Source organism: Oryx dammah, unplaced genomic scaffold (assembly GCF_014754425.2).
Source record: "Oryx dammah isolate SB20612 unplaced genomic scaffold, SCBI_Odam_1.1 HiC_scaffold_6, whole genome shotgun sequence".
NCBI classification, from domain to species: domain Eukaryota; kingdom Metazoa; phylum Chordata; class Mammalia; order Artiodactyla; family Bovidae; genus Oryx; species Oryx dammah.
The window spans coordinates 21060774-21087965 of record NW_024070190.1 but is presented as its reverse complement, the minus strand read 5'-3'; the positions used below and the strand labels follow the sequence as shown (position 1 = coordinate 21087965).

Here is a 27192-nt window from a genome sequence, read left to right as displayed (position 1 = left end):
GGCCGCCCCAGATTCCTGCCCCCTAGAGAAGGAGATGGCAACCCACTCCAGTACTGTTGCCTAGAGAATCCCCTGGAAGGAGGAGCCTGGTACAGGCTACAGTCCATGGGGTTGCAAAGAACTGGACTCGACTGAGTGACTTCACTTTCACTTTCACTTTCTTTCCAGATTCCTGCAGAGTCTCTCAGTTAGGGGAACAAGTCAGGCACTAGACAGGTAAGAAAAGGAATGCCGTCTCCATGTCAGAGGAAACTGAGGCAGCCACTCTATACCTGGCCTGGACACAGCAAGGGGACAGAGGGCGGCCACATTTCACAGCAAATAATATCCAGAACTCCCCAGCCCTGCAGAACCTCCTGCTGTGGGAAGCAACTCCCTAGTTTCAGCCAGCTGAGTACACCTGGTCCAGACGTGTAGAGGACTGTCCTCAGGACTTCACCTGAGCTGAGACGGGCAGAGCCTCACAGTCATGTTCAAAGAGGGTTCATCCCTGATTCTATGTCTTCATCCTCAGGACCAAATCCTGCCTTGGACCACAGCTTCCCGGTCATGAGCGGTCATTTTGTTGGAACTCAGCAACTGGACAGAAGAGCTCAGGATGCCAAGTACCAAGGGCAGACGTCTGTCTCTAGATGGTCTCGTCCCAGACAGCTGGGGTAATAGCAGGGTGCTGGAGACCTACCCTTCCCCCTTCCAGAGCAGGGTCATTAGGAAGATGAGCCTGGAAGCAGGCATCTGTTTCTCCCCACAGCCTCAACACCAGAAGCTGGAAGAACTTTTTACCCAACACCTCCTGGTGCATGTGTGCACATATGACCTGGGCATGCATGTTTACACAAGGAGACATGAGTGATGCACATATGTGTGCGCAAATGGGACTAGAACTCACATGTGTTTGGGGGCAGCTGTGTAAATGTGTGTGAGTATGGGGGAAGGCACTCAGATCAGATATGAGCAAAGAGGTCATAAGAGCCTAACCTGGCATATTGGCAGATGGCACTAGAACACACATGCATGCCCAGGCTGGCAGCTGGCACTCAAATTCCCACTAACAGCTGGACCAGCTGTTATACATCTACCTGAGGAAGAGCTCTTGGAACCTACCCTAGAGATGACTGATGAGATATTTCACAGCAGGTGCTGTGGCAGGGAGGCCCAGAGGAGAGGGAGCATGTCGCCCTGCATGGGGTGATGGGCTTGTAGAGGACAAGGCAATGAGTGTACCAAGACTGCCCAGGGTATTTGGGTGAGGGCCATGCCACCTGTCTCAGGGCAGATGGGACCTTCCTTCCCAGCTATGAGCAACTGAGCTCTCCAGGGCATTTCCAGACCCTTGGTACCACAACGTCAAGATCAGAGTCCAGGGTGAGAATCTCCATCAAGAGCTGCTGTTTTCCTTGGTTCTCGGGCGCTTTGTTTGAGGACTGGGGCCAGCCTAGAGTGACCAACTCCTTCCAGTTTACCTTAAATCTTACTGGTTCTAGCACTGAAAATCCCATATCCCTGGAAATCCCTTCAGTCCCAGGCAAACCAGGCTGCTAGTCACTTTAGCAGATCTAAACAGGTACAACTGAAGGGGGACAGTCTTCTTAAGAAAAAGAATATAAACTGTAAATACAAAGTTGGGCTACGGAAGGACCAAGTGTGAGCAAGGGGCTCAAGAACTGAAGCGTCAGGAGCTTCATGGTGGTTGTCCTCTGCCATGGAAAGAGTTTCAACTATTTTTGCAACCAGGCTAAACTGGGCATGAATCCACACTCTTTCTCCCACTGGCTGTGTGAGCCTGGGCAAGTGACTTACCCTCCCTCAACTTTAACTTATTCCATTTGACAGCAGGGACACTCACACCATACACACACACAGCGTGTGGCGTATTTCTCTATCCCTCTCTAGTACAAGTCTGTTGACCGGCATTGTCCCAGCATTTTGTAACACAATAGTTGCAGAAATGGCTGTGCAATTTAAAGTGCATCTTTCCAGCAGACTCACAGATATACAGAATAAACTAGTAGTTACCAGTGGGGAAAGAGGAAGGGGTAGGCAATGTAGCAGCAGGAAATTAAGAGGTACAAACTATTAGATACAAACTATTGTACAACACAAGGAATATAGCCAATATCTTATAATAACCATAAATAACTTTAAAAATTGTGACTCACTATATTGTACACCTGTCAGTTCAGTTCAGTCGCTCAGTTGTGTCTGACTCTTTGCAACCCCATGAACTGCAGCACACCAAGCTTCCCTGTCCATTGCCAGCTCCCAGAGTTTACTAAACTCGTGTCCATTGAGTCGGTGATGCCATCCAACCATGTCATCCTCTGTGTTTCCCTTCTCCTCCTGCCTTCAATCTTACCCAGCATCAGGGTCTTTTCCAATGAGTCAGTTCTTTGCACCAGGTGGCCAAAGTACTGGAGTTTCAGCTTCAGCATCAGTCCTCCCAATGAATATTCAGGACTGATTTTCTTTAGGATGGACCGGTTGGATCTCCTTGCAGTCCAAGGGACTCTCAAGAATTTTCTCCACACAGTTCAAAAGCATAAATTCTTCGGTGCTCAGCTTTCTTTATAATCCAACTCTTATATCCATACATGACTACTGGAAAAACCATAGCTTTGACTAGATGTACCTTTGTTGGCAAAGTAATGTCTCTGCTTTTTAATATGCCGTCTAGGTTGGTCATAACTTTTCTTCCAAGGAGGAAGCATCTTTTAATTTCATGGCTGCAGTCACCATCTGCAGTGACTTTGGAGCCCCCCAAAATAAAGTCTCTCACTGTTTCTACTGTTTCCCCATCTATTTGCCATGAAGTGATGGGACCAGATGCCATGATCTCAGTTTTCTGAATGTTGAGCTTTAAGCCAACTTTTTCACTCTCCTCTTTCACTTTCATCAAGAGGCTCTTTAGTTCTTCACTTTCTGCCATAAGGGTGGTGTCATCTCATATCTGAAGTTATTGATATTTCTCCCAGCAATCTTGATTCCAACTTGTGCTTCATCCAGCCCAGCGTTTCTCATGATGCACTCTGCTGCTGCTGCTAAGTCGCTTCAGTCATGTCCAACTCTATGCAACCCCATAGACGGCAGCCCACCAGGCTCCCCTGTCCCTGGGATTCTCCAGGCAAGAACACTGGAGTGGGTTGCCATTTCCTTTTCCAATGCGTGAAAGTGAAAAGTGAAAGTGAAGTCGCTCAGTCATCTCTGACTCTTAGCGACCACATGGACTGCACCCTACCAGGCTCCTCCGCCCATGGGATTTTCCAGGCAAGAGTACTGGAGTGGGTTGCCACTGCCTTCTCCGATGTACTCTGCATATAAGTTAAATAAGCAGAGTGACAATATACAGGCTTGATGTACTCCTTTCCCTGTTTGTAATCAGGACACGTATACCTTATATAATATTGTACATCAACTATATGTCAATAAAATAAAAATTACTGTTATAACTTTTCAAAAAATAAAGTGCATCTTTCCAGCCACAGGGCCAAGCCCGAGGGGACTGAACAAGAAAGGTTTTAGTTAATGGGGCCTAAAAATTGCCCAACGTTCTAGGACTGCTCATTAACCTTCTCCTTGGCCTGAATCCCTAACTCTTGCTAACAGTAGATGGAGGGGAGCCGTTACTGGGGGATGGAGGAAGGGTAGCCTGGTCTCCGTTCCCGCCACCCCCACCCCCACCCCCGCCCGGCCCTCGCCCCCTGCTGGGAGCCGGTTCCCCTCAGCTCTGCACCCACTAATTGGTCTCATTAGGAGGCAGGCGGGAGGCTCCAGAGGCGCAGATCCGAGCTGTGTCATCCGCTTAGCGCCCTCGCACTCCCGCCCGCGCCCCCTCCCGCCGCAGCCGCCGCCGCCGCCGCCGCCCGGGTCGTCAGCTCTGCACTCGTCGTGCGCCCAGGGCATGCTCCACGCTCCGGAGCCCGGCCTCGGCAGCGGGGAGCCGCACCACCCGCCCGCGGAGACATGGGGCGCGGCCCGCCGGCCGTCCTGGCCCTGTGGATGCTGTTCCTCAGCCTGGGTGAGTGGCCGCAGGGTCCAGCGGGCCCCGATGGGGACGAGAAATGGGTGCCAGCTCCACCCGGGGGGACCTAGGGACAGTGCTGGACCGCTCGCTTCCAGAGTGGGGCTGGGGACAGGGACTGGGCGCGGGGAACGGGGACCCTCGCTGTTCTTGGCTTCTCCAGAAGCAGCTTTGGCAGCTGCACGGGGGCTGCGGGAGCGCATCCCCACTCCTCGTGTGACCTTGCCCAGGGACCTGTGCCTCTCTGGGTCGCGGGTTCCCAGTCTGCCCACCGATGAGGCTGAAATCGCCGCTGCCTAGGTCCCAGACACCGCAGGTGGTGCGTGGCCCTGACAGGTGCAGCCCAGTCCGAGCGCACCGGAGGTGGTAGCCGCGGGACCTCGTGGGTGCGCGGGGCTCGAGGAGGGGAGCCTGCCCGCCTGTGGGGCCGGACAGCGCGACCAGCGGGTGCGGAGCTGCCCCTCGGCGCTCCCAGCTGTCCTCTGTTCTGTGTTCTCTCCCTAGCTCAGGCCAACTTCGCCCCCCACTTCTTCGACAACGGGGCGGGCAGCACCAACGGAAACATGGCCCTGTTCAGCCTCCCGGAGGACACGCCGGTGGGTGAGTAGCGCTGGCGCCTGCCCCGCAGTCTCCCGGAGGAGCGGCCCACGTTCCCCCGGACACAGGGACCGAACCCGTGACTCCTGCGAACCTATCGAGAGGCCGAGCGCCAGGCGGCAGGCGCTCCCGGGAGCCCTGTTAGCGCTCTGAATCCCCCGGGGCTGTAGCGGGAAGGGTCTCCACGCAGTCGTGGAGACCCGAGCCACGGCAGTTCTAGAGATCCAGCCGCCGGCCCAGAGACAAGACCAGCCCCAAGAGGCAGGCGGAGGTCCCCAGATCCGGGGCTCCGGACCCTCTGTATTTATGACCTTGAACAAAGCACTTACTCCCAGAGCCCCAGGGCTCTAGGCTTTAAAACGGACCCTGAACAATGAATTCACTGGAATCTGCAGAGATGGGGGAGGAGGAGGGAGATTCGCACTTCCTCTCGTTCACTGCATGGGCAGAGCCCTGAGAACAAGGACAAGCCGTGTAAAAGGAGCACCTGCTGAGAATTCTCTGAAGAACTAGTCCAAGCTTGGGGAACAGTGCTGCCCTTGGCTCTCCGCTCCACCTTAGTGACTCCTCCCTTTTCCCTCCTCCATCTCCAGTCTTGGCTCCAGAAAGAGACCCTAGAGTTAAACCCAGCAGCCCTGAAGCCCTCGGTAGTCTATAGTCTAGATTACAGTCTGTAAAGCAGTGGCTACGACCCGCTAACTGATCGTCGGGAAGAATAAAGAGGAAGAGAGGGCAGCAGCCAGTGCTCAGCGTGTCCCCTCTGTCTTCTTCCAGGCTCTCATGTGTACACCCTGAATGGAACAGACCCCGAGGGAGACCCTGTCTCCTACCACATCAGCTTTAACCCTGGCGCTAGAAGCGTCTTTTCAGTTGACCCCAGTTTGGGAAACATCACCCTGATTGAAGAGCTGGACAGAGAGGTACGGGGACCTGAGAGGGGCATTGCCTGCCAGGTTTGCAGACGGACCTCGGTGGGCTGGAAGGTTCCCTCAAGAGCACCCTTGGAGAGGTCTCATAAGTCACAGAAAATTCAGCCAGCAGATCAGGGCTGGTTTTAAGGGCAGGTCTGACTTGTGTAAAAGTACGTCCCTCTGTGCGCTCTGAGCCTTCGGGAGACAGGCTGTGTTTCTCTTGTGAGACCCCATGCCAGGCAGGTGAGCCAGCTGCCGGGACCCCAGCTGTGGGGTGCTGCCAGCAGACCCCCCAGCCCAGAGAAAGGAAACGGTGGGGACACAGCAAAGGAGGTGCGACGGCGCTGCCCCAGCCTATCAACCCAGGGCAGGACCGGAGACCTTGACACGGTCCTCACTGAGGCCCCACCATGTCCTGGGGAGAGTTTGAGACACCACAGACCTGGATCTCTGAGGAACCGTAGGATACAGCAGAGATGAAAGGAAGAAAGAGGAACATTTTTAAAAGGATGAAAAACCCCTTCCTGCGTCCTCCAGCACACCAGTTAGCAACTCTCCTCATTCTAGCAGGAGGGTGCAGATTCTGTTGGCACCCAAGCCCCCTGAGGTTTATGAGAACTCTTGATGGGTTAAACCCCAACCCAGGTCTTAAGCATGACCGTGGCCAGAGGTAGTGGAGGAAGCTTTTGGCCACCCCGCCCTGCTCCAGGGCCCCTCTGATGTGCCCAGCTTCGGGGTCCTCAGGGCACCTCCGACTCCCGGATCCTCACTCTGCCCTTGTGCTTCACAGAGGGAGGATGAGATTGAAGCCATTATCAGCATTTCCGATGGGCTGAACCTGGTGAGTGCACACTGCAGCCAGCCACCACCGCCCCTCCAGCCTCTCCCTGGGTCTGAGCACTATGCACTCCCCCAGGGGCTGGGGGTGGGGGCTCCCAGCTGAAGTCCAACAAGATCTGCCCCAGTGAGCTCATAGGAGAGAGGGGACGGAAGGGAGAGAGTGGGAAGAGACAGACCTGCCTGCTGCCCTTCTGCCGACGGAGCACCCCCACATTCCGCAAGCAGCGACTCCTCAGTCCTTCCCTCTCCTCCGACCTGGCTCTTGGCTCCATCCTCATCGCACAAGCTGAATACCTGGGCATGCATCCCTCCTCCCTGCCTCTTCCTACACAGCCTCCACTCTCACCAACCCCTTTTTAGTGCTTCTCAGATAATCCCAGGGGCTCCCCTCCCCCCAGACCCCAATCTGAAGGCACCACTGTGCAACACAGTCCTGCCTGGCCACAGTCTCCCAGCTCAGAAGATGCCGCCAGGTGCTCCCCTACTACGCTTGGGATGGAGTGCTAGTTTCAGACTGGCATTCAGAACACCCTCAGCCTCAACCACCTTCTCTCCCACATTCGCCCTACCTACTGTCTAGCCCTAAATCTGCTTCCTTTCTGTTCTCTGAACTCACCAGGCCTTTCACTTTGCCTTTTGCCCGTGCTTCTTCCTGACATACCTTCCACCCCCTTTTCCCTCTCACCCACAAATGGCTTGCTTCCCAGGCCCCCCTGGTGTCCTCCACTAGGCTGGGTCACATGCCTCTTCTCTGAGCCTCTGGGTGCAGCCACCTAGACCAGTGCCGTTAGCTAGGTTGGGGTGCACCGTGCCCCCAGAGTCGTGCGGTGCAGGCCCTTGCCCTCAGCGGCCAGCACGTCGCTGTTGTCAGGCTGAATGATAACACGCTTGTACATGCTGATCTTTGCCCACCACTCCACCCTGCAAATTTCACACGGTCAGACAGAGCACAGTGCTTGGCATCAAGTAGTTGCTTAATAATAATATGCGCTTCATGAATGATGAAAGAGGGAAGGAAGAGGGAGGAAGGGAAGGAGGGAGGGAAGGGGGGAGGAAGGGGAGAGGGGGCAGAGACTGCACCTGGGCTGTTAGAGGACATTGCTCCTTTACCACCCAGAAGGTCTCACTGTCCCAACTCCTGTCCCCTTTGCCTCTTTGCAGGTGGCAGAAAAAGTCACGATCCTAGTTACTGATGCCAATGATGAGGCGCCCAGGTTTATCCAGGGGCCCTACGTTGTCCAGGTTCCCGAGGTGAGCGAGGGGCCCCCGAGCAGTGTTGATGCCCTTCCACGCAGACCTGTGGCCTGTCCTCTGGACTGACCTGTGTGACCTGGCCAAGGGGAGCCGGGCACTGGAGGGACGAGCCCCTCCATCGCTCACTAACCTCACCCCTCCCCTCTGTGTCCTCTCCCCACCTCCACTGCCATCCCCTCATACATTCATTATTATTCCAAAGGAACATTTATATACCATTTTCCAATAGAATTATAGTGCACTCTTAGTGTGGAAGTGTGAAATATACAGAAAAGCAGAAATATAAAGAGTTAAATTTGTTAAATTCGTTAAATTTGTTAAATTCTCATCAGTTCTGTGATTATAGGTTATTGTTTTCTGTTTGTTTCACATAGTTGTGACTACTAAACATATGCTTTCTGAAGTCTCTTTCACTTAATTTATAACATAAGCGTGAAGTTGTAATCGTGAAGTTGGGGTACCTAACATTTTAATAGCTTTCCTTTAATAGCACATTCCAGCATTTACTAAACTGTTCCTTTATGTCTGGATATTAAAGGTGCTTTAAATTGTTGCCATCGTAAGAAACATCAAACTCTGAACTTAAAATTTCCTTTTCTCTAATGGGAATGATTTGAAATTGCTAGGTCAAAGCATGGGTACATGTGAGGCGTTGTCAAATTGATTTTCCAGAATGGAACCTGTTTGCCTTTACCCCGGAATGTGGGAAAGAGTATGTCTCCTGGTTCCTGGCCCACACTGGGGATTCTTGCAGTTTTAAATGTCTGCTAACTCAGTAGGAGAAAGCTATTCTTTTTGGCTCTAAGGTTGCACGTGTGTGACCCCTGGTGATACTGAATATGCCCTTGTTTATTAACTATTTCCGGTCATTTCATATTTAAACCCTTCATCTGTTGGGAGCCCTGGATTTTGCTTTGCTCTTGCCCTGAAGCTGTTTTCGGAAGGAGGATGTCTGTTTGTTCCCCTCTCCTGACCCTATTGGACTCCAGTGCCTCCTCCACCAAGGCCCCTCCTCCTGTTCATGCTCCCTGGGTCAGTGACTGCCTTTCACCTGTCTTTAGCCCTCACTTCCCTGGCCCCACCTTCCCACGCTCCCACACCCCAGCTCCCTGAGCTCCTGTCACTGCTCCTGGGGCTGACCTTTGTGGCTGTGGCCCCGCAGGACACACCTTCTGGGAGCAGTCTCGCCAGGGTCCGTGCAGTGGACAGGGACACCGGCTCCGCAGGGAGCGTCACCTACTTCCTGAAGGTGAGGTGGGGTGCTCAGCAAACAGCCAGGGGTCTGGGCTGGTGGGGACACCTGGGTGGCCTCCACCGCCATCCGTCAGGTCCGTGCCTCAAAGATTCCCAAAGATGCTCAGAGATGGTGCGTCCGATTCCAGCGAGGTCTCAGTTCACTCAGATGGGGGACCAGGCGGGGACCCGAGACTGCCCTGAGCAGAAGCCATCTTCCCCTGACTGGCACATCCTGGCTCCTGCTAAGTTGACCTGCCTTCCTTTCCCCAGATTTCAGGACCCTCACTTCACCACCGGCCAGTCCCTTCCCCAGGAGATGACCTGGGCATTTGGTACCCACACAGAGTGAAAGAAACCTGTCTGGGCCTAGAATTGTCAGGAGGAAAAAGGGAAGGAGAGGCAGCTCTCAGGAGGAGCAGAAATGTGACACCCTCTCCCCGGCCCTGTCCACCCAATGCCCTCTGTTACAGGCGGAGACCCCACCCCACGTCTCCTGCCCCTCCTCCAGCCCCTCCAGAACCCACTGCCCTCCCGCCACAGCTGCTGTTTCCGCAGCTCCTCCTCTTCTCTCCACTGTTAATCTCTTGCTTTCACAATTTTCAAGGTAGTGTAGCTCAGCGGTTAGAAACCCTAGAAACACCCCTGGGCTCCACGGGTTCTGGAGAGATCCCACCACTTCCCCCGCACAGGGGTTCAACCATTATGTGACTTTCCCTGCTCAGCTTCCTCACGCACCGAGTGGGAAAGATGAAAGCACACCCTCACTGGATTGTGAGGACTGTGTGTGTACGTGCTAAGTCGCTGCAGTGCAATACCGTGGGCTGTAGCCTGCCAGGCTCCTCTGTCCATGGGGTTTTCCAGACAAGAATCCTGGCGTGGGTTGCCATGCCCTCCTCCAGGGGGTCTTCCTGACCCAGGGACTGAACCTGGGTCTCTCATGTCTCCTGCACTGGCAGGCGGATTCTTTACCACTAGTGCCTCCCGCGAAGCCCGTTGTGAGGATTAAACCCATGAGAAGCTCCAGCAACAGCTCTTGACCCACAGTGACCCCGTCTTCAGATCAGAGATCATCTCCTGTCCCCACCTGACCTTCCCCACCCCCACCCAGACGCTGCCTGGCTGACCCACAGTCACTTAATGGTGGGGCTGGAAGATCCTGAAGGTTCTCTCTGTCTCTACCGCTTTCAGTCCTCACCTCCTCTAGGTTAGAGCACGCTGCTGACGTTTCCACCTGGGAACTCTGGGCCAGAGTTTAGCCCCAAGCTGGGCCCGGTTGTTTTCCAACTGAGGCCGAGAGAAAACCTGAAGCCCTGCTGGAACATCTTAGTTGGACTGAGGGAGGGGGAGTGGAAGGCCTGAGCTCCAGGAAGGGGGACTCTGCAGACAGAAAAGCCTGGGTGCCCTGAAGTTGCACCTCAGCCCCTAGGTCGGAGTTCCTGTAACAAAGGATGGTGAAGACTCCCTTTCAGTAAGCAGAGCGGGTGCTCCCGGGGCCGGCCTGGGCCCCGCCCCAAGGCCCAGCCTGCCCTCGCTCTTACAGAATCCGCACCCCACCGAGTTCTCCGTGGACCGCCACAGCGGGGTGCTGCGCCTCCAGGCTGGGGCCACCCTGGACTTCGAGAAGGCCCGGGCCCACTTCGTCACTGTGGTTGCCAAGGTAACAGGAAGGGAGGAATGGGAGCATCCCGGCAGTCCTCAGCCTCCATCGGGCGAAGCTGCCCTCGGATGGGAGCACTTAGGTTCTATGATGGAGGGACAGATGGCGCCGCGGAGGCGGGAGTGGGGCTGCCGCTGCTCGGGATCTGTGTTGAGCGGACCCTGCCGGACAGACACATTCCTCGGGGACGCTGGTCTCTGTGGGCCGGAGAGGGCATAGTCCCTCCCGGGAGAGGGCGTCCGCCCCTCAGGACTGACCCCGGCCTCCCCGCTGTAGGCCCAGTGGCCACGCCCTCACACCCCACACAGCCTGGCCTTTGGGCACCTCCGTTTCTCTGTCCAGGCTCGCCCATCCTGCCTCTGCCTCTCTGTGTGACCAGTTACCCACTCTGAGCCTCAATTTCCTCATCTGCCCACCCCAAAACTTGACTAAATTCCTCATATTTCTAAAGAGTGTGGTGTAGGGTTTGCAGCTCCGCAGGTGCTCAACTGAAGTGACTGCCCTTCCCTTCGAGGGCAGGAAACCCCAGCCTTCCTTCTAAGCCCCTGGTTTTCTTCTCCAGAAAAGTCCCTGCTGGCCATGTAGGCCACAGGGCAGCCCCCTCAGTCTCTGTCGGGAGGCCTGAGCCAATCCCGCCTGGAAGTTACCCCATGAGGGCTGGCTTGGCAGGTGCACACTTCCATGATGTACCCTCAGGCATGGGTCCAGCTCATATTCTTCGAAGATTCTCAGGAGACTTTGCGGCTGGGCTCCTGGCTGGGAGGAGAGATTTTGGCTCTGACCCCCGCCTTCTCTGCTCCTCTTCAGAGATGATTCCCTCTTTCCAAAAGAATGCTTTTGAGCACCTGCTGCGCACTGGCTGAAGACCTTGATGCATTATCTCATTTAATTGTCCTAACACCCATAGGAGGGGGAAAATTATCTCTAAGTGGCATAGAAGCACATAGAAACAGGGAGGGCTGCTGGCCTCGAGGCCAGTCGGTGGCAGGAGCCAGATTCAACAGGAGTCTGCTCGACTCTGGAGCCCAACCTCTCTCCCCTCTCTGATCCTTCTGCAGGATGGCGGGGGAAAGCTGCGAGGGGCCGACGTGGTGCTCTCGGCCACCACCGAGGTCACGGTCAACGTGGAGGATGTGCAGGACACGGCCCCTGTCTTCGTGGGCACGCCCTACTATGGCTATGTGTATGAGGACACCCTTCCGGTGGGTAGCTGCACCCCTCAACCCATGCACCTCCAGATGCCTCCCGCCCTGTCCTTTGCACTGCCCAAGGGTCCCCCGGTGGAGATGGTTAGGCTCAGCCCAGGCTCACTCGCCTCACATGGAGGCCAGTTCTGGATTCACTGACTCAGGCCACACACAGGCCGTTTTGCACTGGGAAGTGTAAGGGGGAAGAGGAAGCTGCTCGTGTGTGGAGCACCTCTTGGGTGCCAGGGCTGTGCCAGGCATGTCTTCACTCATCCGCACTTACCCCAGCCTGGCTGCAAGTGTCAGCCCTTCAAAAGGGCTGTGAAGAGAGGCTGGGAGAAGAGCTGATGGTTTGGTTTAGAGGGGCCTTTCCTGCACTTTGTACAGGAGGTGAGGCCCCAAAGTGTTGCTTCCTCTCCTCCAAGCCAGTAGCCTGAGGCCCCTTGGGCCAGTAGTTCTCCCACAGTTTGCTGCTGAATCACCCTTGTCAGACATCACATGCAGGCCCAGGTCAAAGGCTGTCTTCAGCCTCTGCCCCTTTTGGTCTCTCAATTTCCAGCCCTGGGCCTGGCATCCGAGGGCCGGCCAGCCCTCCACCCAGGAGCCAGCAATGTCCTTTACTCAGCCCAGCCTGTCTCCCCACCCCACTCTTTTGCCTTCGCCTGACATGTGCCCATGGGCACAATGCCGCTCGTCTTTCTCAACTCAGCCCAGGTGCCACTTTCCCCTCTATGGTGCCCCCATGTGTTACTATGCCCCTCAACCAGACCACGAGCTCCCAGCCAGCAGGGGCCAGGCTGGAGTCAACTCTCACGTAAGCTAAGCTAAGTCACTTCAGTCGTGTCCGACTCTGTGCGACCCCATAGACAGCAGCCCACCAGGCTCCCCGTCCCTGGGATTCTCCAGGCAAGAGCAAAGGAGCGGGTTGCCATTTCCTTCTCCAATGCATGAAAGTGGAAAGTGAAAGTGAAGTTGCTCAGTTGTGTCCGACTCTTAGCGACCCCATGGACTGCAGGTTACCTGGCTCCTCTGCCCATGGGATTTTCCAGGCAAGAGTGCTGGAGTAGCTGGCTGCAGTCCTGGAACTCTCCGTGGAATGAAATTGCATCCTCTAGTCTCACTTCCCCAGTTTCTGATTATTTCCAACACTTGCTGAGCACCACCCCTGTGCTGGGTCCAAGCTGAGAAACCACCTTTCCAGAAGTTGCAAGTTGAGTGGTGGAGATGGACATAGAGAGGGAGAGAGAAAGGCCGCGCTTCCCCCATGGGGGCCGTAGGGCAGAGCAGGGGGAGGCCCAGAATGTCCCGCTGAGGAGCTAAGGGGGAAAGAGGTGCTAGGAATAGGGGGAGAGGACAGTCAGGAAGCAGCCATGAGCATGGGTAGGCCTCTGGGGTGAAGGGTCTACGTAGGGAGGTGAGGAGAGGGTGGCAGGCAGGGCTTGAACAGGGCTTGTCAGTTGAGGCAGCTTCCCAACCCCTTCGATCAGCCCCTGCAGCCACAGGACAAAATCCTAGTTCCTGGACTTTGCACTGGACCCCCTCTGCCTGGCCCCTCTCCCAGCTCTCCCTTCAGGCCCCTTTGAAGGCCAGAGACAGATGAGGCAGCAGGTGTGAGGCTGGAGCAGGGGCAAGAGAGGTGAGGCCTGAGGGTGGTGTGTGGGGAGGGAGGCGTGTAAGAGGTGTGAGGAGGAGGCCCAGGCAGGAGCCCTGAGTGTCCCTGGGCAGCTATGTGCCAACCCACGTGGGGGCAAGCAGCGAGGCACAGGCTGTCCCTCCAGCCCTGGGAGACCAGAGGGCTATGAGCGTCCTGCAGAGCAAGGATGGGGCCTGGCAGAGGCCTGACTCTCCAGTGTGGTGGCACCTCCCCTCTGTGATGGGAGCAGTATCTGGGGAAGGGAGAACCCCAGCACCCCCCCACCCCCGAAATTGGCCTCAGGCAGCTGCTTCTGTTCCTCCCAGGGCTCAGAGGTCTTGACGGTGGTTGCCATGGATGGAGATCGGGGCAAACCCAACCGCATTCTCTACAGTCTGGTGAATGGTGAGTCTGGGGCTCATTGCTGGGCTGTAGGTACACATCCCTGGGCAAGCAGGGTGAGATCCCCAGTCTCTCTGGGTCCCAGTTTCCTCATCTATAGGCCAGAAGGACAAGGTGCGTGGAGAGCAGAGGCTGGGTGCCTCCAGGAGGCAGCACGTCTCGTTGGGCATCTGCTCTGGGCCCTGCTTGTCGTTCTGTCCGGTAACAGGGAGCGGCGCCTTGGGTGGGGAGGGGCAGTGGCATTACTGAGTGCGACACAGGCGGCGCCAGGCCATGTTCCCACACGCTCATGGGTGTATGCTCATGATAGGAAAGGGTGGCAAGCTTTCTTCCACTCTAAATTGCCATGGTTTTTTCTCATTCCTTTAAATGTTTTGGCTTAGAGCATATTATTGAATTAAGTGAATTAAATACAGTGATGATTCAGGGTGTCCCTAATACTCACCCTGCGTATGGATGAGAAAACTGAGGCTCAAAGAAGCTAAATCATCCCAAGTTCCCACTGGGCTTGAGTCTGCTGCCTCCTTCCACAATTGGGCAACATCTGAGCAGGAGGAGCCAGCTCAGGGAGGGCTCTTCAGCCCTCAGTAACTGGTACCCTCCAGGGGCCACCACACCTGGTACCTGGCCCCACACACATGCACACGTCTCCATGCCCTCACTCAGATACCATCACTTCCTCTGACCCTGTCCCTGGGACATGCCTGCTGCACACTCCCCTTCCAGCAGCTCACACACGTGCACACGTGCCCACCGTCACAGACAGGCTTCTCGCCCAGGCACAAAGACCTCCGACTACCTTCCCTCCCCTCCACAGCTGCAAGCCTGCACACACCTACCAAGCACCCAGCCCACCTCGCCCATCTTCTTGCCTCTCCTTCTCCTGCTTCTCCTCCTCCTCCAATCTTTCTCTTCTTTCTTTCCATTATTTTCACTCCTCCCTCCCCCTTTTCTTATCTCCCTCCCTTTGTACCTCTTTATTTCTCCTTTCTCTTTCCATCAAACCCACCCACACACCACACACCACACATGCATGCATGAGAGAAGCAAAATACTAGGGAACCTGGGAGCCGGAAAGTAGTGACTTGAAGCCCCAGCTCTGCACTCACCGTGTAACCTAAGACAAGTTACTGAGCCCCTCTGAGCTCAGCTTCCTCACTGGCAAGACACAGAGATACAGGAGACTTGAATGAAATACCCTGTGAGACCTGGCACAACTCCCCTGCGCCACCGTGTGGCCTTGTTCAGAACTGCAGGGCACATCTCTCTGTGACAGGAAGTGATGGAGCCTTTGAAATTAATGAGACATCTGGAGCCATCTCCGTGACGCAGAGCCCTTCCCAGCTCCGGAGAGAGGTGTATGAGCTGCGTGTGCAGGTACCTCCCTCGATCTTGGCCTTCTCCACCAAAGGTGATAAGACCCTGGCCCCCCACTCCTTACCCCTCAGGGCCCACGGTCAGGGGGAGGATCTAGACATTGTTTCAGGGAACACCTGCAAGAGTTGGCAGCTGGTGTGGGGAGCCGGGACAAGGCAGAGAAGGGAGGGTGGGAGCAGCAGTGCCTTGAACATAGGTAGGGCCCGGGAAACAGAGAGGTGTGAGGAGCATCGGTTGGTTGGGGCAGGCGGAGGCATTGCAAGCGAGGGAAGCTTAGTGAGCCAGGGCTGGGGGTGAAAGCACGTGATATACCAGGGCGACAATGAGGAGCAAGTGGGACCTGAGCCAAGAGTCCACATCAGCCTGTAATGGAGAAACAGCTGGACCCCAAGTGGGGGGACAGAGGAGCAAAGGCTCTGAATACAGGTATGGATTTTTCCTGCAACGGGGCCAGCTTTGTGGCCATGCAACCTGTGTGATTACACAGGGACCGCAATTAGAAGTGTCCTGCGCTGGGCTTAATGCTTTGCTCTTGCTGTCTTGAAATTCTTAGCAATTTTCTAACAAGGGGCCAGCTCGTTTCATTTTTCACTTAGCCTGCAAACTATATAGCTAGTCCTGCCCAAGAGCATTGAAGAGCCGTGGAAAGGTTTTGAACAGGATTGGAGTCTTGTCAAAGCTCACTCTGACTACTCACTAAACTAGAGGGATTCTCAGATTCAGAGAGCTTGGCAAACAAAGATTTCCAGGGCCCACCACGGGGGATAGGAATGTAGTGTGTCTGGGGGAAACCCAGGACTCTGCATGTTTCGAGCTCCCCGGTGATCCTGGCACTAGTCCCGGCCTGGCATCTGAAAACCCTGGTCCCAACTCGGGTTTGAAGGGAATCATATGAGGAGCAGGGCAGCAGAGCCATCAGCCCAGGTGATAGACGGCAAGGGCCCGTGGGGGTGAGGGAAGGTGGGATGGGAAAAATGGACGGGCTGCAAGCTATGAAGGAGGCGGACACCACGGAACGTGGCTGGGAGGGGTCGGGGAGAGCAGAGGGACGGGAGAAGCCAGTGTAGGTCCACACCTTCAGAAACCCAGGAGGGGAGGCCAGTTGAATAGGACAGGCATGACGTGTTTTGGTGCCTCAGGGACACTCAAGTTGAAAATCCACACCTAAGTGTACAGGTTTGAGCTTCAGACAGCATCCACGCACAGGTAGCTGTGAAAGGCTAGGAGGGGCTGAGACCACCCAGAGGAGGGCGCCGCGGAGAGAGGAGCCACTAGCTGGGAACACCACTGCTGGAGCACCCCGACCAAGAGGGAGGAAGGGGGAGGAGCAGGTGAAGGAGAGATGGGGTTAAGGCCAACCTGCAGTGTGGAGTCGCATTAGCCGAGGGGACGGAGCACGCTGGAGGGTGAGGGAGAGTGGCCGTACCACATGCAGCGTGGGGATCGGCGTGAAGCGTCTTTCTTGGGGACAGGCCGACAGCTGAGTGGGAGGAGCGAAAAGGAGGCAGAGGAATAAGTTCTAGAAAAGAAGAGTGGGACTTCCCTGCTGGCCCAGCGGCGGGGACTCCACCCTTCCCATGCAGGGGTCGTGGGTTCCATCCCTGATCAGGGAAGTTCCGAATGCCTTGGGATGTGGCCAGAAAAATAAATAAAAATTTTTTAAAAATTAAAAAGAAGAGTTATGAAGCAGCTAGTGTATGACAGAGTGGAGTCCGGGAGGGTGATTAGAGGACGGTAAGTTGAAGGCCAGAGCCTGCTTATAGGAAGGGGGGAGGAAGCCCTTCCAGGCCTCATGTGATATTTGCCACGTGCCCATGAGGCACCTGTGGACACTCAGCCCCGGCTTGCAGGCTGTATTGGTCAGCCACTGCTGCCTCACCACACCTGTCTTCCCTGCAGCCTCCCCCTGGCAAGTGGACACAAGGGCATTTGTGGCAGGGCTAGGGTTTGACCCTATGTCTGGCTACAAGAAGAGGGCGGTGTGATGCAGTGGAGAGAGCACTGACTAAGGAATCAGAAGCATCTTCCTTCTTCTAGTCCAGCTGTGTGACCCCCGGTGACCACCTGACCCCTCCTGCCTCATCTGTAAAACAAGACTAGTAATAGCTCTGTGCTAGTTTCCTAGGACTGTTGTAATGTTTTACCACAAACTTATTGTCTGAAAACAACACACATTTAAACACTGCAGTTGCTGTGGGCAGGAATCTAGGGTCAGCTTAGCTGGGTCCTCAGTTTCACGGTCTCTCACATGGCTGCCGACAGATATTCAGCCAAGACCAGGTTCTCATCTGAAGGCCCAACAAGGAAGGATGAGCTTCTGGGCTCACATGGTTATTGGCGGGACTTACTTCCTCTCGGGCTGGTGGACTAAGAACCGCGGTTCCTCTCCAGCTGTTGACTGGCGATCACCATTAGTTCTTCGAAACATCAGAGAAGCTGTCAACAGAGCTGTCTGCTTTGCTAAAAGACAGAATTTATGATCTAATCTAATCACAAAATGATATTTCATCACCTCCGCTATATTTTATCAGTTTGAAGCAGGTCCCTAGGCCAAGCCACACTCAAAAAGAGGAGATTACAGGGACTTCTCTGGTGGGCCAGTGGCTAAGATTCCATGCTCCCAGTGTAGGGGGCCCAGGGTTCAATCACTGATCAGGGAACTAGATCCCACATGCCTTGACTAAGACTTGGTGCAAACAAATAAATTTTCTTTTTTTTAAGAAAAGAGATTACATAAGGGCATAGATACCAAGAAGCAGGGATCATTGGGGCCATTGTTGGAGTCAGCCTGCCACACAGCCATAGCCACCTGTCCCCCCACCCAGGTGACTGAGGTCAGCTCTGCAGGGACTCCAGCCGCCCAGGCCATGGTGCCTGTCACCATCCGGATCGTGGACCTCAACAACCACCCACCGACATTCTATGGGGAGAGTGGACCCCAGAACAGATTTGAGCTGTCCATGTATGAGCACCCCCCCCAGGGGGAGATCCTTCGGGGCCTCAAGATCACCGTCAATGACTCAGACCAGGTTTGTGGTCCTGCCCTCCACCTGTCTTCCTGCAAACCGCTGGGGACCGAGGCCCAAAGCTGAGCTTGTCTGAACCTTTCCCGCTGATGTCACCGGGCCTGGAGGGTCACAAAAGGAATGAGGCAAGAGTGGATAACCAAGAGAGAGAGGAGGGAGCCTAGGTAATCAGAGACCAGCTGCATGGCCTAAAGATATTCACAATCAATTAAAAAGAAAAGCCAGTTGGAAAAAGCACCTCTGGAAGTTTTCCCGGCTTTCGGTGCCATTGCCCAGGGTTCAAGCCCTGGCTGGGCGATGAAGTCCTGCAAGCCATGCGTGAGGCCTTAAAAAGTGAAAGCACCTCTGGGTCTGACCCTCCAGACGCTGTGAACGTGTCCTGTTGCCTCCTGTGCCCAGCGCAGGGCTGGGCTTTCTGTGCTTGCTTCTTCGCTTAGTCCTCATAGTTCACTCAACTTTTCTGATTCTTGGCCGCCTCTCCTAAGAATGCTTACCTCCCAGGGTCAAGGGCATGCAAAGTCCCCTTGCACAGCACGACTCTATAATGGTTTATTCTCATTCATCTTCCCTGTTTCCGCTCTCCAAACCGTTGCCCAGGGAGCCAATGCCAAATTCAACTTGCGGCTGGTGGGACCTGGGGGCATCTTCCGAGTGGTCCCGCAGACGGTCCTGAATGAAGCCCAAGTCACGATCATTGTGGAGAACTCAGCTGCCATTGACTTTGAAAAGTTTAAAGTGTTGACCTTCAAGGTAGGTGACGCTGTGCACTACCTTGAACGGGGGAGGGGTGTCACAGTAGTACCTAGATTCATCCTTGAGAGGCCTCTCGTCACCCCCTAGCCCTCCTAGCCCTACTCTTTCCCTCTGCTCCTCCTTCTGACTTGGGGAGCAGTGGGGAGAGGAAAAGTATGATACAAGAGCTCCCCTCTACTCCACAGCCTCACTGAGCTCCAGTGTCTAACTACAGCTCTCCCCAGGCATGCAAGGAGGAGGGTGGTCCAAAGAAAAACCACCCCTGTGCCATGTGAACAGACTGAGAGAAAAAACTCTCTGATCATCAGGAGAGATGTTTTCTTGTTTGCACTCGACATGCCAATTGTTCTGTTAAAAACTTTAGCAAAGGATGAGAAAAGTTCCTTTGTATTTGGAATTATTCAAAATGATAAACACATAAAGTTAATGTATATTTACATAAATATGTAAATAAATATGGGGGTTGACCCAAAAGTTCATTTGGAATTTTCCATAAGATGTTGGATGTTGTGGAAAAATGCAAACAAACTTTTTGACCAACCCAATATTAATAAAAAGAAAAAGTACTTTGCTGATATTAATTTAAATTGTTATAATTATTTATAATTATACATGCATACATATTGATAGCATCATACTTAAAAGTGAAAGTCTATACAACATTGTTAATCAACTATACTTCAATCAATCAACCAATGAAAGTGAAATTTTAAAAGCATTCTTTGAAGTCATGAACAAAACGTGGATACCTGCTATTACCAGTATTGTTTAACACTGTTCCTAGAATTAAACGTTATTCCTAAATAAGAAAGGAAATAAAAGGTACAATCATTAGAAAGGAAGAGATAAAGTTATCATTGTTTTTAGATGATGTGATTGCTTGCTTAGAAAAATCTAAAAGAAATGATCAAAACATTGTTAGATACTGCAAAGTTGCTAACATGATGGATTACAAAGTTAGGTCACAAAATCTAATAATTTTCCTGCATTCCAAAAAAAATAGCAATGAGAATAATGGAATTAGAGATCACTTTTATAAGAACAGCTAATAGATAAAATTCCTAAGAGTTACCATAACAAGATTCGAGCATACAAATAACAAAAAATGTACAAATTTAATGAAAAGATAAAAGAAGGTGAGAAATATAAAGACAAACCCTGTTCAAAAATGCAGATTCTCATCAGGTTAATAAAGAATCCAATGCCACTTCAACTAAGTCTTACCCACAATTTCCTTAGGGGAGAATGTAGGGGACTTGACACAATTATACTGGCTTTTATCTGGAGAAACAAACTGATAAGAATAATCAGGGAAAAAAACAGTATGAGGCAAGAATTTGCTCTAACATATGAAATTATATTATGAAGCAAAATTGCTTTAAATTGAAAGCAAAATAATAATAATAATAATATACGAACCAATGGAGCAAAAGAAACTGGTTCCAATGCAAATGGCAACTATAAGAAACCAGGCATTGCGGTCAGTTGTGAGGGGGGCGGGGGAAGGATTATGTTTGCCTTAGAGGTGCCCCCTGCAGGTGGCGGCAGGAATAGCTGGCTGGCAGCAGAGAAAATGGGAGGCAAGGCAGGTGGGTGCCGGGGTGATACCGAGACAGGATGTGACAGGCTCTCTGCAGAGCAACTGCCATCCAGACAAGTCTTCCTTTTCCTTCCTTCCCCAGCTCCTCGCCATTGAAGTGAGCACCCCAGAGAAGTTCAGCTCCACGGCGGATGTCGTGATCCAGCTCCTGGATACCAATGACAACGTCCCCAAGTTCACCTCCCACTACTACGTCGCCAGGATCCCCGAGAACGCCCCCGGGGGCTCCAACGTGTTGGCTGTTACAGTGGGTTGGGGGCTGCCCCAGGGACTGAGGGTGGGGTCGTGAGCCCCACTGAAGGGGGTCCCTGTGAAGTCAGACAAACCTGGGCTCCTGTTTGATTCGATAAACCCACATTCATTGGCTGTGTCCTTGGACAAGCTATGCGCCCTCTCTGAGCCTCAGTTTTTGTTCTGTACAATGGGCATAATAGCACCTCACAGGATGATAGTGAGGCCATGTAATGAGAAGTAGAAGGCCTTCCAGATCTGGTTTCTCCAATGCTTTAGACCTGAGGCGAAACTAGGGCTCCAAAGCAGGCCTGCAGTTCTCCCCAGCTGGGCACCCTCCCACCCCACCCAAATCCTTGTGTGGCCATTGAAAGCAAGAGCTGCCAACATGCTCTGACAAAGGGACCAGGGCCACTGGGAGCTTTCTCTCTTCCAGGCCGTGGATCCAGACACAGGGCCCTGGGGTGAAGTCAAATACTCCATTTATGGATCTGGGGCAGACCTGTGAGTAAATCCAGAAACCCAGTCAGGGCCTTGGGCAAGGGGTTTGGGAGGCTGAGGGGGGAGGAGGATCTGGGCTGAAGGGAGGAGGAGGCTGGGCCGAAGCACCTGGGCTGGGGAGGTGAGCCTGGGGGCCGGGAATGAAGGGCAGCTGTAGAGAGCCCGAGGCAGAGGTGTGGGGATACACCTGAGGAGGTGAGTCTGAGAGAAGTAAGGTCATCACCACACCCTGGAAGTGGGGCTCATGGCCTGCGGTGCTAGGGAGAGGCAGGCCATGGGGGGAGAGGGAAGGGCTGTGATGGGTGAAGTTCCACATTGATAGTAAGTAGCTGAGTGGGCCTGCCTCCCTCAGTCAGACTGTGAGGATGTGGAGAGGAACAGACGAGATGCTCAGAGAAGCTGCCCAACGCATCGCTGCTTCTTCTTGGAGGCGGCTCCTTACTGCAGGCACGTGTGTGCACACGTGGGCGTGCTTCTGCACACCCTGGCTGCACTCTCTGTGCCCGGCAGCTTCCTGATCCACCCGTCCTCCGGGATCATCTACACCCAGCCCTGGGCCAGCCTGGACGCTGAGGGCACTGCCAGATACAACTTCTACGTGAAGGCGGAGGACATGGAGGGCAGGTACAGCCTGGCCGAGGTGTTCATCACACTGCTGGATGTCAATGACCACTACCCCCAGTTTGGAAAGAGCGTCCAGGAGAAGACAATGGTGCTGGGGAGCCCAGTGAAAATTGAGGTGAGCTTCAAAAGTAGCCAAGCTGTCGTCACGGCTTGGTCACTGTGCACTCGGCCAACTCCAGGGCCCTCGGAGCCTGTCCTCTCCCTGCCTCGCCCCAGCGGGCTTAGGTAGCTTCCTCCTTAGTATCTCGGGCACACTGTGGGAGCCAGGCACCCGTCCAGTACTGTCCGAGAGGATCTGTGGGCCTGATGCTGGCAGCTTGCGTATGCTTCTGGCTAGAGTCCCATGGGGACCCTCCCTTCAAGCTTTGCAGGAGTGACTGGCCTGGGGAAGCAGGGTCCCACGGCATTTCCCCACGTGAGCATCCGACAGGCTAGAAGCCACGACTCAGCTCAGCAGGCGGCCCAGCGTCCAGCTGCTATATCCGGGAGCTGCTAGCCAGATGCCCAGAACCTCGCTGGAGAGGCTGCTGCCTGCCGGGCCCCTCCACCCTCTCACCACGGACTGAAGGCTGGCCTCAACCCTCTGTGGGCACCAACCACATGACAATCCAGGCTCTGCGTGAGCCCCTAACTCTGGCCATCCTGGACCTGGCACTTCTGGGGTCACTGTGGCTAACTCCGCCCTGCTCCCCCCAGCAGCCACCAGCAACCCCCACACCAGCAGCCTGGCTGTTGGCCCGGCAATGCCCACTCCCTTCCTCTCTGTCCTTGCCCTGCCTACCCCTGGTATGTCACTGGCCAGGTGTGAGCCTGGCGCCGGTGTCTAAATGTCCATCATTCTTAGACCAAAAAAAAAAAAAAAGCTTTGTTTCTGCAGCTGCAAGTGGTGCTGTGGCTTAAGAATTTCTTTTCAAATATCTTGGACTCCTGAAATAGGCAATGATTTTTAAGGTACTTTATATACCCCTAGTGGTTCGGATAGTAAAGAATTTGCCTGCAATGAAGGAGATCCGGGTTTGATCCTTGGATTAAGAAGATCCCCTGGAGAAGGGAATGGCACCCCACTCCACTATTCTTGCCTGGAGAATTCTATGGACAGAGGAGCCTGGCAGGCTACAGTCCATGGGACCGCAAAGAATGGACATGGGTCACAAAGAATTGGACATGACTTAGAGACTAACACTTTCACTTTTCACTTTCACTGTATACCCCCATGCCCGCCTCCACCCAGAATTAACCTCTGAGAAAGAAGATATTATTGCCACTTTACAGATTAAGAAATGGAAGCTCAGGCAGGTTGCATGTTTGGTTGGCCTGTGTTCACGCAGCTGTCTGCCTGCTTTCACAGCACTGCTCCTTCACTGCTCTGCCTTCCCAACATGGAGAAAGCATGAACCCCGAAACCCAACAGGCTTGACTCTAGACCCAGCTCCCTTCCTTCTCCCTCTCCATCCTTACGCAAGACACTCAGCCTCCAGGCTTTTTGTTTCTTAGCGGTACTGACTTGACTAGGCTTGTTCTGAGATTGACAGCACATGTATATAGCCAAACACAGACCTTGGCTCATTCAATTCTTCCAGTTCCATTCACTCAAAACAGGATTAGGACCATTTCCCATCAACCCAGCAAACTGCATATGACTTGTCGGTTCAGCCAGGGGACACAAATATGACGCTCAGAGCCCAGCTCCGCCTATCCCTCCCTGTGCACAGGCCACAGACCAGGACGCAGAAGAGCCCAACAACCTACTGGACTATTCCATCACCCACGCAGAGCCGGCCAACGTGTTCGACATCGACGCACACACGGGAGAGATCTGGCTCAAGAACTCCATCCGATCCCTGGATGCCCTGCACAGCCTCACGCCCAGTGGGGACCGCACGTGGTCCCTGGAGGTGCAGGCCAAGGACCATGGCTCCCCATCCTTCAGCACCAAAGCCTTGCTCAAGATTGACATCGTAGACACCGAGGTGAGTATGAAGCCCACGTGGAGGGTTGGTCAGAGGCCAGCTCAGGCCTCCCTGCAACGTGGCCAGAGAGAAAGTGAAGTTGCTCAGTCGTGTCTGACTCTTTGCAACCCCATAGGCTGTAGCCTACCAGGCTCCTTTGTCCATGGGATTTTCCAGGCAATAGTACTGGAGTGGATTGCCACTTCCTTCTCCAGGGGATCTTCCCAACCCAGGGCTCGAACCCAGGTCTCCCACATTGTAGACAGACGCTTTACTGTCTGAGCCACCAGGGAAGTCCGTGGAAAGAAAGACCACCTTCCTCCAAAGACACCCACCCCGTGCTCACAGAGACTACCTGTGCCATCCAACGCACAGGCTTTGACATCAGGTCGAAATACCAGTTTCAACACTTTGTAGCAGTGTGACTTTGCTAAGTCTTTCCCCTTCCTGTGAAATGGCACTCACGACGCCTCCTTCACATGCGTGTTGAAAGGCAGAAGTAAAATCATGTGTGGTTCTCAGCTCAGTGTCTGGCAGGAAGTCATCCCTTAAGAGGTTCCTAATATACTTGGGCAGATATGACACCCCCACCCCCATCAAAGGAAAGCAGTGCCAGCTAATACAGGAGTTCTTCATCCAATCCAGCCTGCATTGTATTTTTTCTGTGTGGGTTTTTTTTTTTTTCCTGGAATAAAGCCCATAGTTCTCATCAGATTCTCTAGGGGACGACTGACCCCAGAAAGCTTAAAAACCATCTGGCCTAAGGGAGCTCAGGGCCCCTGCTCTGTCCTGTGGGCTCCAGGCAGGAGCGGCTGAAGGCACCTCTCTTCCAGATGCTGTCCCGAGGCCCCATGGCCGCCTTCCTGATGCAGACCAAAGAGAACCCCATGAAGGCCGTGGGCGTGCTGGCTGGCATTATGGCCATCATTGTGGCCTTGACCGTCCTCATCTCCACTGCCACCTTCTGGCGCAACAAGAAGTCCAACAAGGTCCAGCCGGTGCGGCGAGTTCTCCGCAAGCGGCCCAGCCCTGCACCCCGCAGCATCCGCATCAAATGGCTTAAGTTCCGAAGGACCAAGGCCGCTGACAAGTTTGTGCTCAAAGAGGCTCCTCCCAATGAGAACTGCAACAACAACAGCCGTGGGAGCGCACCGCCCCCCCAAGCCCCCGCTCCCCCCCCACCACCCAGCACGGCACCTAGCATGGGCCAGGCCCCCTGGACCGTGCCCACTGTCTCTGGCTCACTTGCCCCTCAGCAACCCCAACAACCATCACCAAAACCCAGGGCCATGGCAAAACGCAAGGCTGTGGGAAGCCCCATCCAGTCAGCTCTAGTCTCTGAGCTCAGGCAAAAGTTTGAGAAGAAGAATCTACATAGCAAAGCTTACTTCTAGACTGTGTCCTGTGACCCCTCTCTCCCCACTCCAGTTGCCCTGATGCCTGGGCCACGCTCCTCAACTCTGCTCCTTAGGGTCACCCCTGTTTTGTACAATGGTGTAACCCCCGTAACCAGGGCTCTGGACAATGCCTTGGGCAAAGGATTTATTCCTCTGGCTATGACTGCAGTTGGGAAACACTTCCCCACCACCCAGCTTCTCTGCACATGTGCAACGTTCCCCGTGCAGCAGAGGCTGGGCAGCAACAAGGAGCCAGATTGATGTCTTCTATTCTCCAACTCCAGACCTCACAGTGTCGCTTGGGTCCTGCTGGGGCCCCAGCTTTCTTAGTTCAGGAGCAGATCCCTGGCCACATGTGACAAGGCTGACTAGCACCTGGATCCTGAAGCCTCCAGCCAGGAGCAGGAGCAGAAAAAGGCTCAGGGGCTGACTGAGGCTGAGGGTCAGCGAACCTTGCAGGCTGTGGGAAACCAAATGTAGCCAGAGGGCGAAGACGTGCTGAGAACTCTTGCCGACTGTGGGCCTGCGCCTAAAACCCATTGGAAGATGGAGGATGGGGTCTGGGCAGAGACTGTGAGCCCCTGCTATGCCCCCTCAGGACCAGGGACACAGAGGTATAAGATGGACTCTGTGGGAGTGAGCCCTCCCCGAGCCAGGGCTGCCCTGGGCCCAGAGATGGCTGGAGCCAAGCTGGTTGCCCCAGAGACATCTGCAGGAGCAACAGGTACCCTTAGGAGCTGTCCCACTAGAAGTCCTTGAGGAGACAGAGCAGGGCTGAGATCTGGGGAGACTTCTGTTTTTATCCAGCTCTTCCGCTCACGTGTGATAACCTTGGGAAGGCTCATCCTCTTTCTCATCTGGAAAATGAAGAACGTGAATCAGCCTTATTCACAGGTCTGGGGTGAGGATCAAAACAAGTAGTAGTGATGAGGGCTTTAACCAGGTGCAAAGCAGCACAAATAGGAAGTATTTTTCCCCTGGCCAGTTCTCCTGGGTGCAGCTCTTCCACAAAATATTAGGAGCCTCCCAGCTGTTCTGCCAAGCACCCACAGGGGGCGCTGTGCTAGGGGTAGGGTGCTGCCACTGATCCAAGATGACTGGAGCTGGATCATGGCATAGCTTCCCTTCCACCTCCCCCCAGCCACATCCCCCATGCAGCCCAGGCCAGCCGTTGTCAGAAAGAACCAGAGCTGGGCCGCACAGCCAGCCAAAGCTCCATCTTGCCAACATGACTAAAACGAGTTCCCAAGAGGGAGAGTGACTGCCAGAGGTCACGGAAGTTTGGCGGCAGGAACCTGGTTTGAGGGCTCTGGGCTCCTTAGCACGTCCCTCTAGTCAGACCGCACCTCCTCCGCTTGTGACCACCGCCCCCAACAGAGACGACGTGCAAGCTTCATTTAATGCAAAGAAGTTCCATCTGACTTTAAGGACACTTGCCAAGAAGAAATACAAATATGTGTCTAGAGAGAGAAACAGAACAGTTGCTTGCATTTCACTCCACTCACTCATAACTCCTCTAGGATATGTCTGTGAATTTAACCACAGATTGTAAGCATATGTGGCTTTCTTGATTTCTGAGTTGGTGTGTGGAGGTGTTACTCAGATGAGCTGGTGTGCAGGCTCCTTGCTGGGGTTTCTGCGGTCCACAACCCAGGGTGTATTAACAGCTGGGCTCTAACAAACTAGGAGCCCAGTCTCAACAAGTGGGTATGGGTTTCAAGACTAGGTTGGATCATGTTTGCCCTTCACAGATAATGCAGCATCCTTACAACTTGCATGTGGTCAACCTTTTTTGTAAATGATCAATAAAATCTGTTAACCAAAAGCCAACCTGACCTCTAGCTTCCTGCCTTTTTTAAAAAAAATTCTGCCACTCCTGCAGCATGCAGGATCTTAGTTTCCCAACCAGAGATCAAACCTGTGCTCCTGCATGAGAACACAGAGTCTTAAACACTAGACCACCGGGGAGACCCCTCTGGATCCCTGTCCCACATCAGTG

At 54.0% G+C, this 27192-nt stretch overlaps 1 protein-coding gene across 1 annotated transcript; it reads left to right on the top strand.

Moving 5' to 3' along the window:
• The first annotated feature begins 3960 nt into the window (after positions 1-3960).
• CDHR1 (cadherin related family member 1) lies at positions 3961-27047 on the top strand. The gene is made up of 17 exons (XM_040242858.1): positions 3961-4015; positions 4523-4618; positions 5390-5535; positions 6317-6367; positions 7528-7617; positions 8783-8869; positions 10397-10513; positions 11572-11715; positions 13660-13738; positions 15012-15112; positions 17938-18141; positions 18736-18888; positions 20574-20738; positions 21159-21226; positions 21734-21962; positions 23560-23817; positions 24630-27047. Exons 1-17 carry the CDS (start codon positions 3961-3963, stop codon positions 25188-25190), a joined length of 2604 nt encoding a protein of 867 aa, XP_040098792.1. The 3' UTR covers positions 25191-27047.
• Positions 27048-27192: the final 145 nt, after the last annotated feature.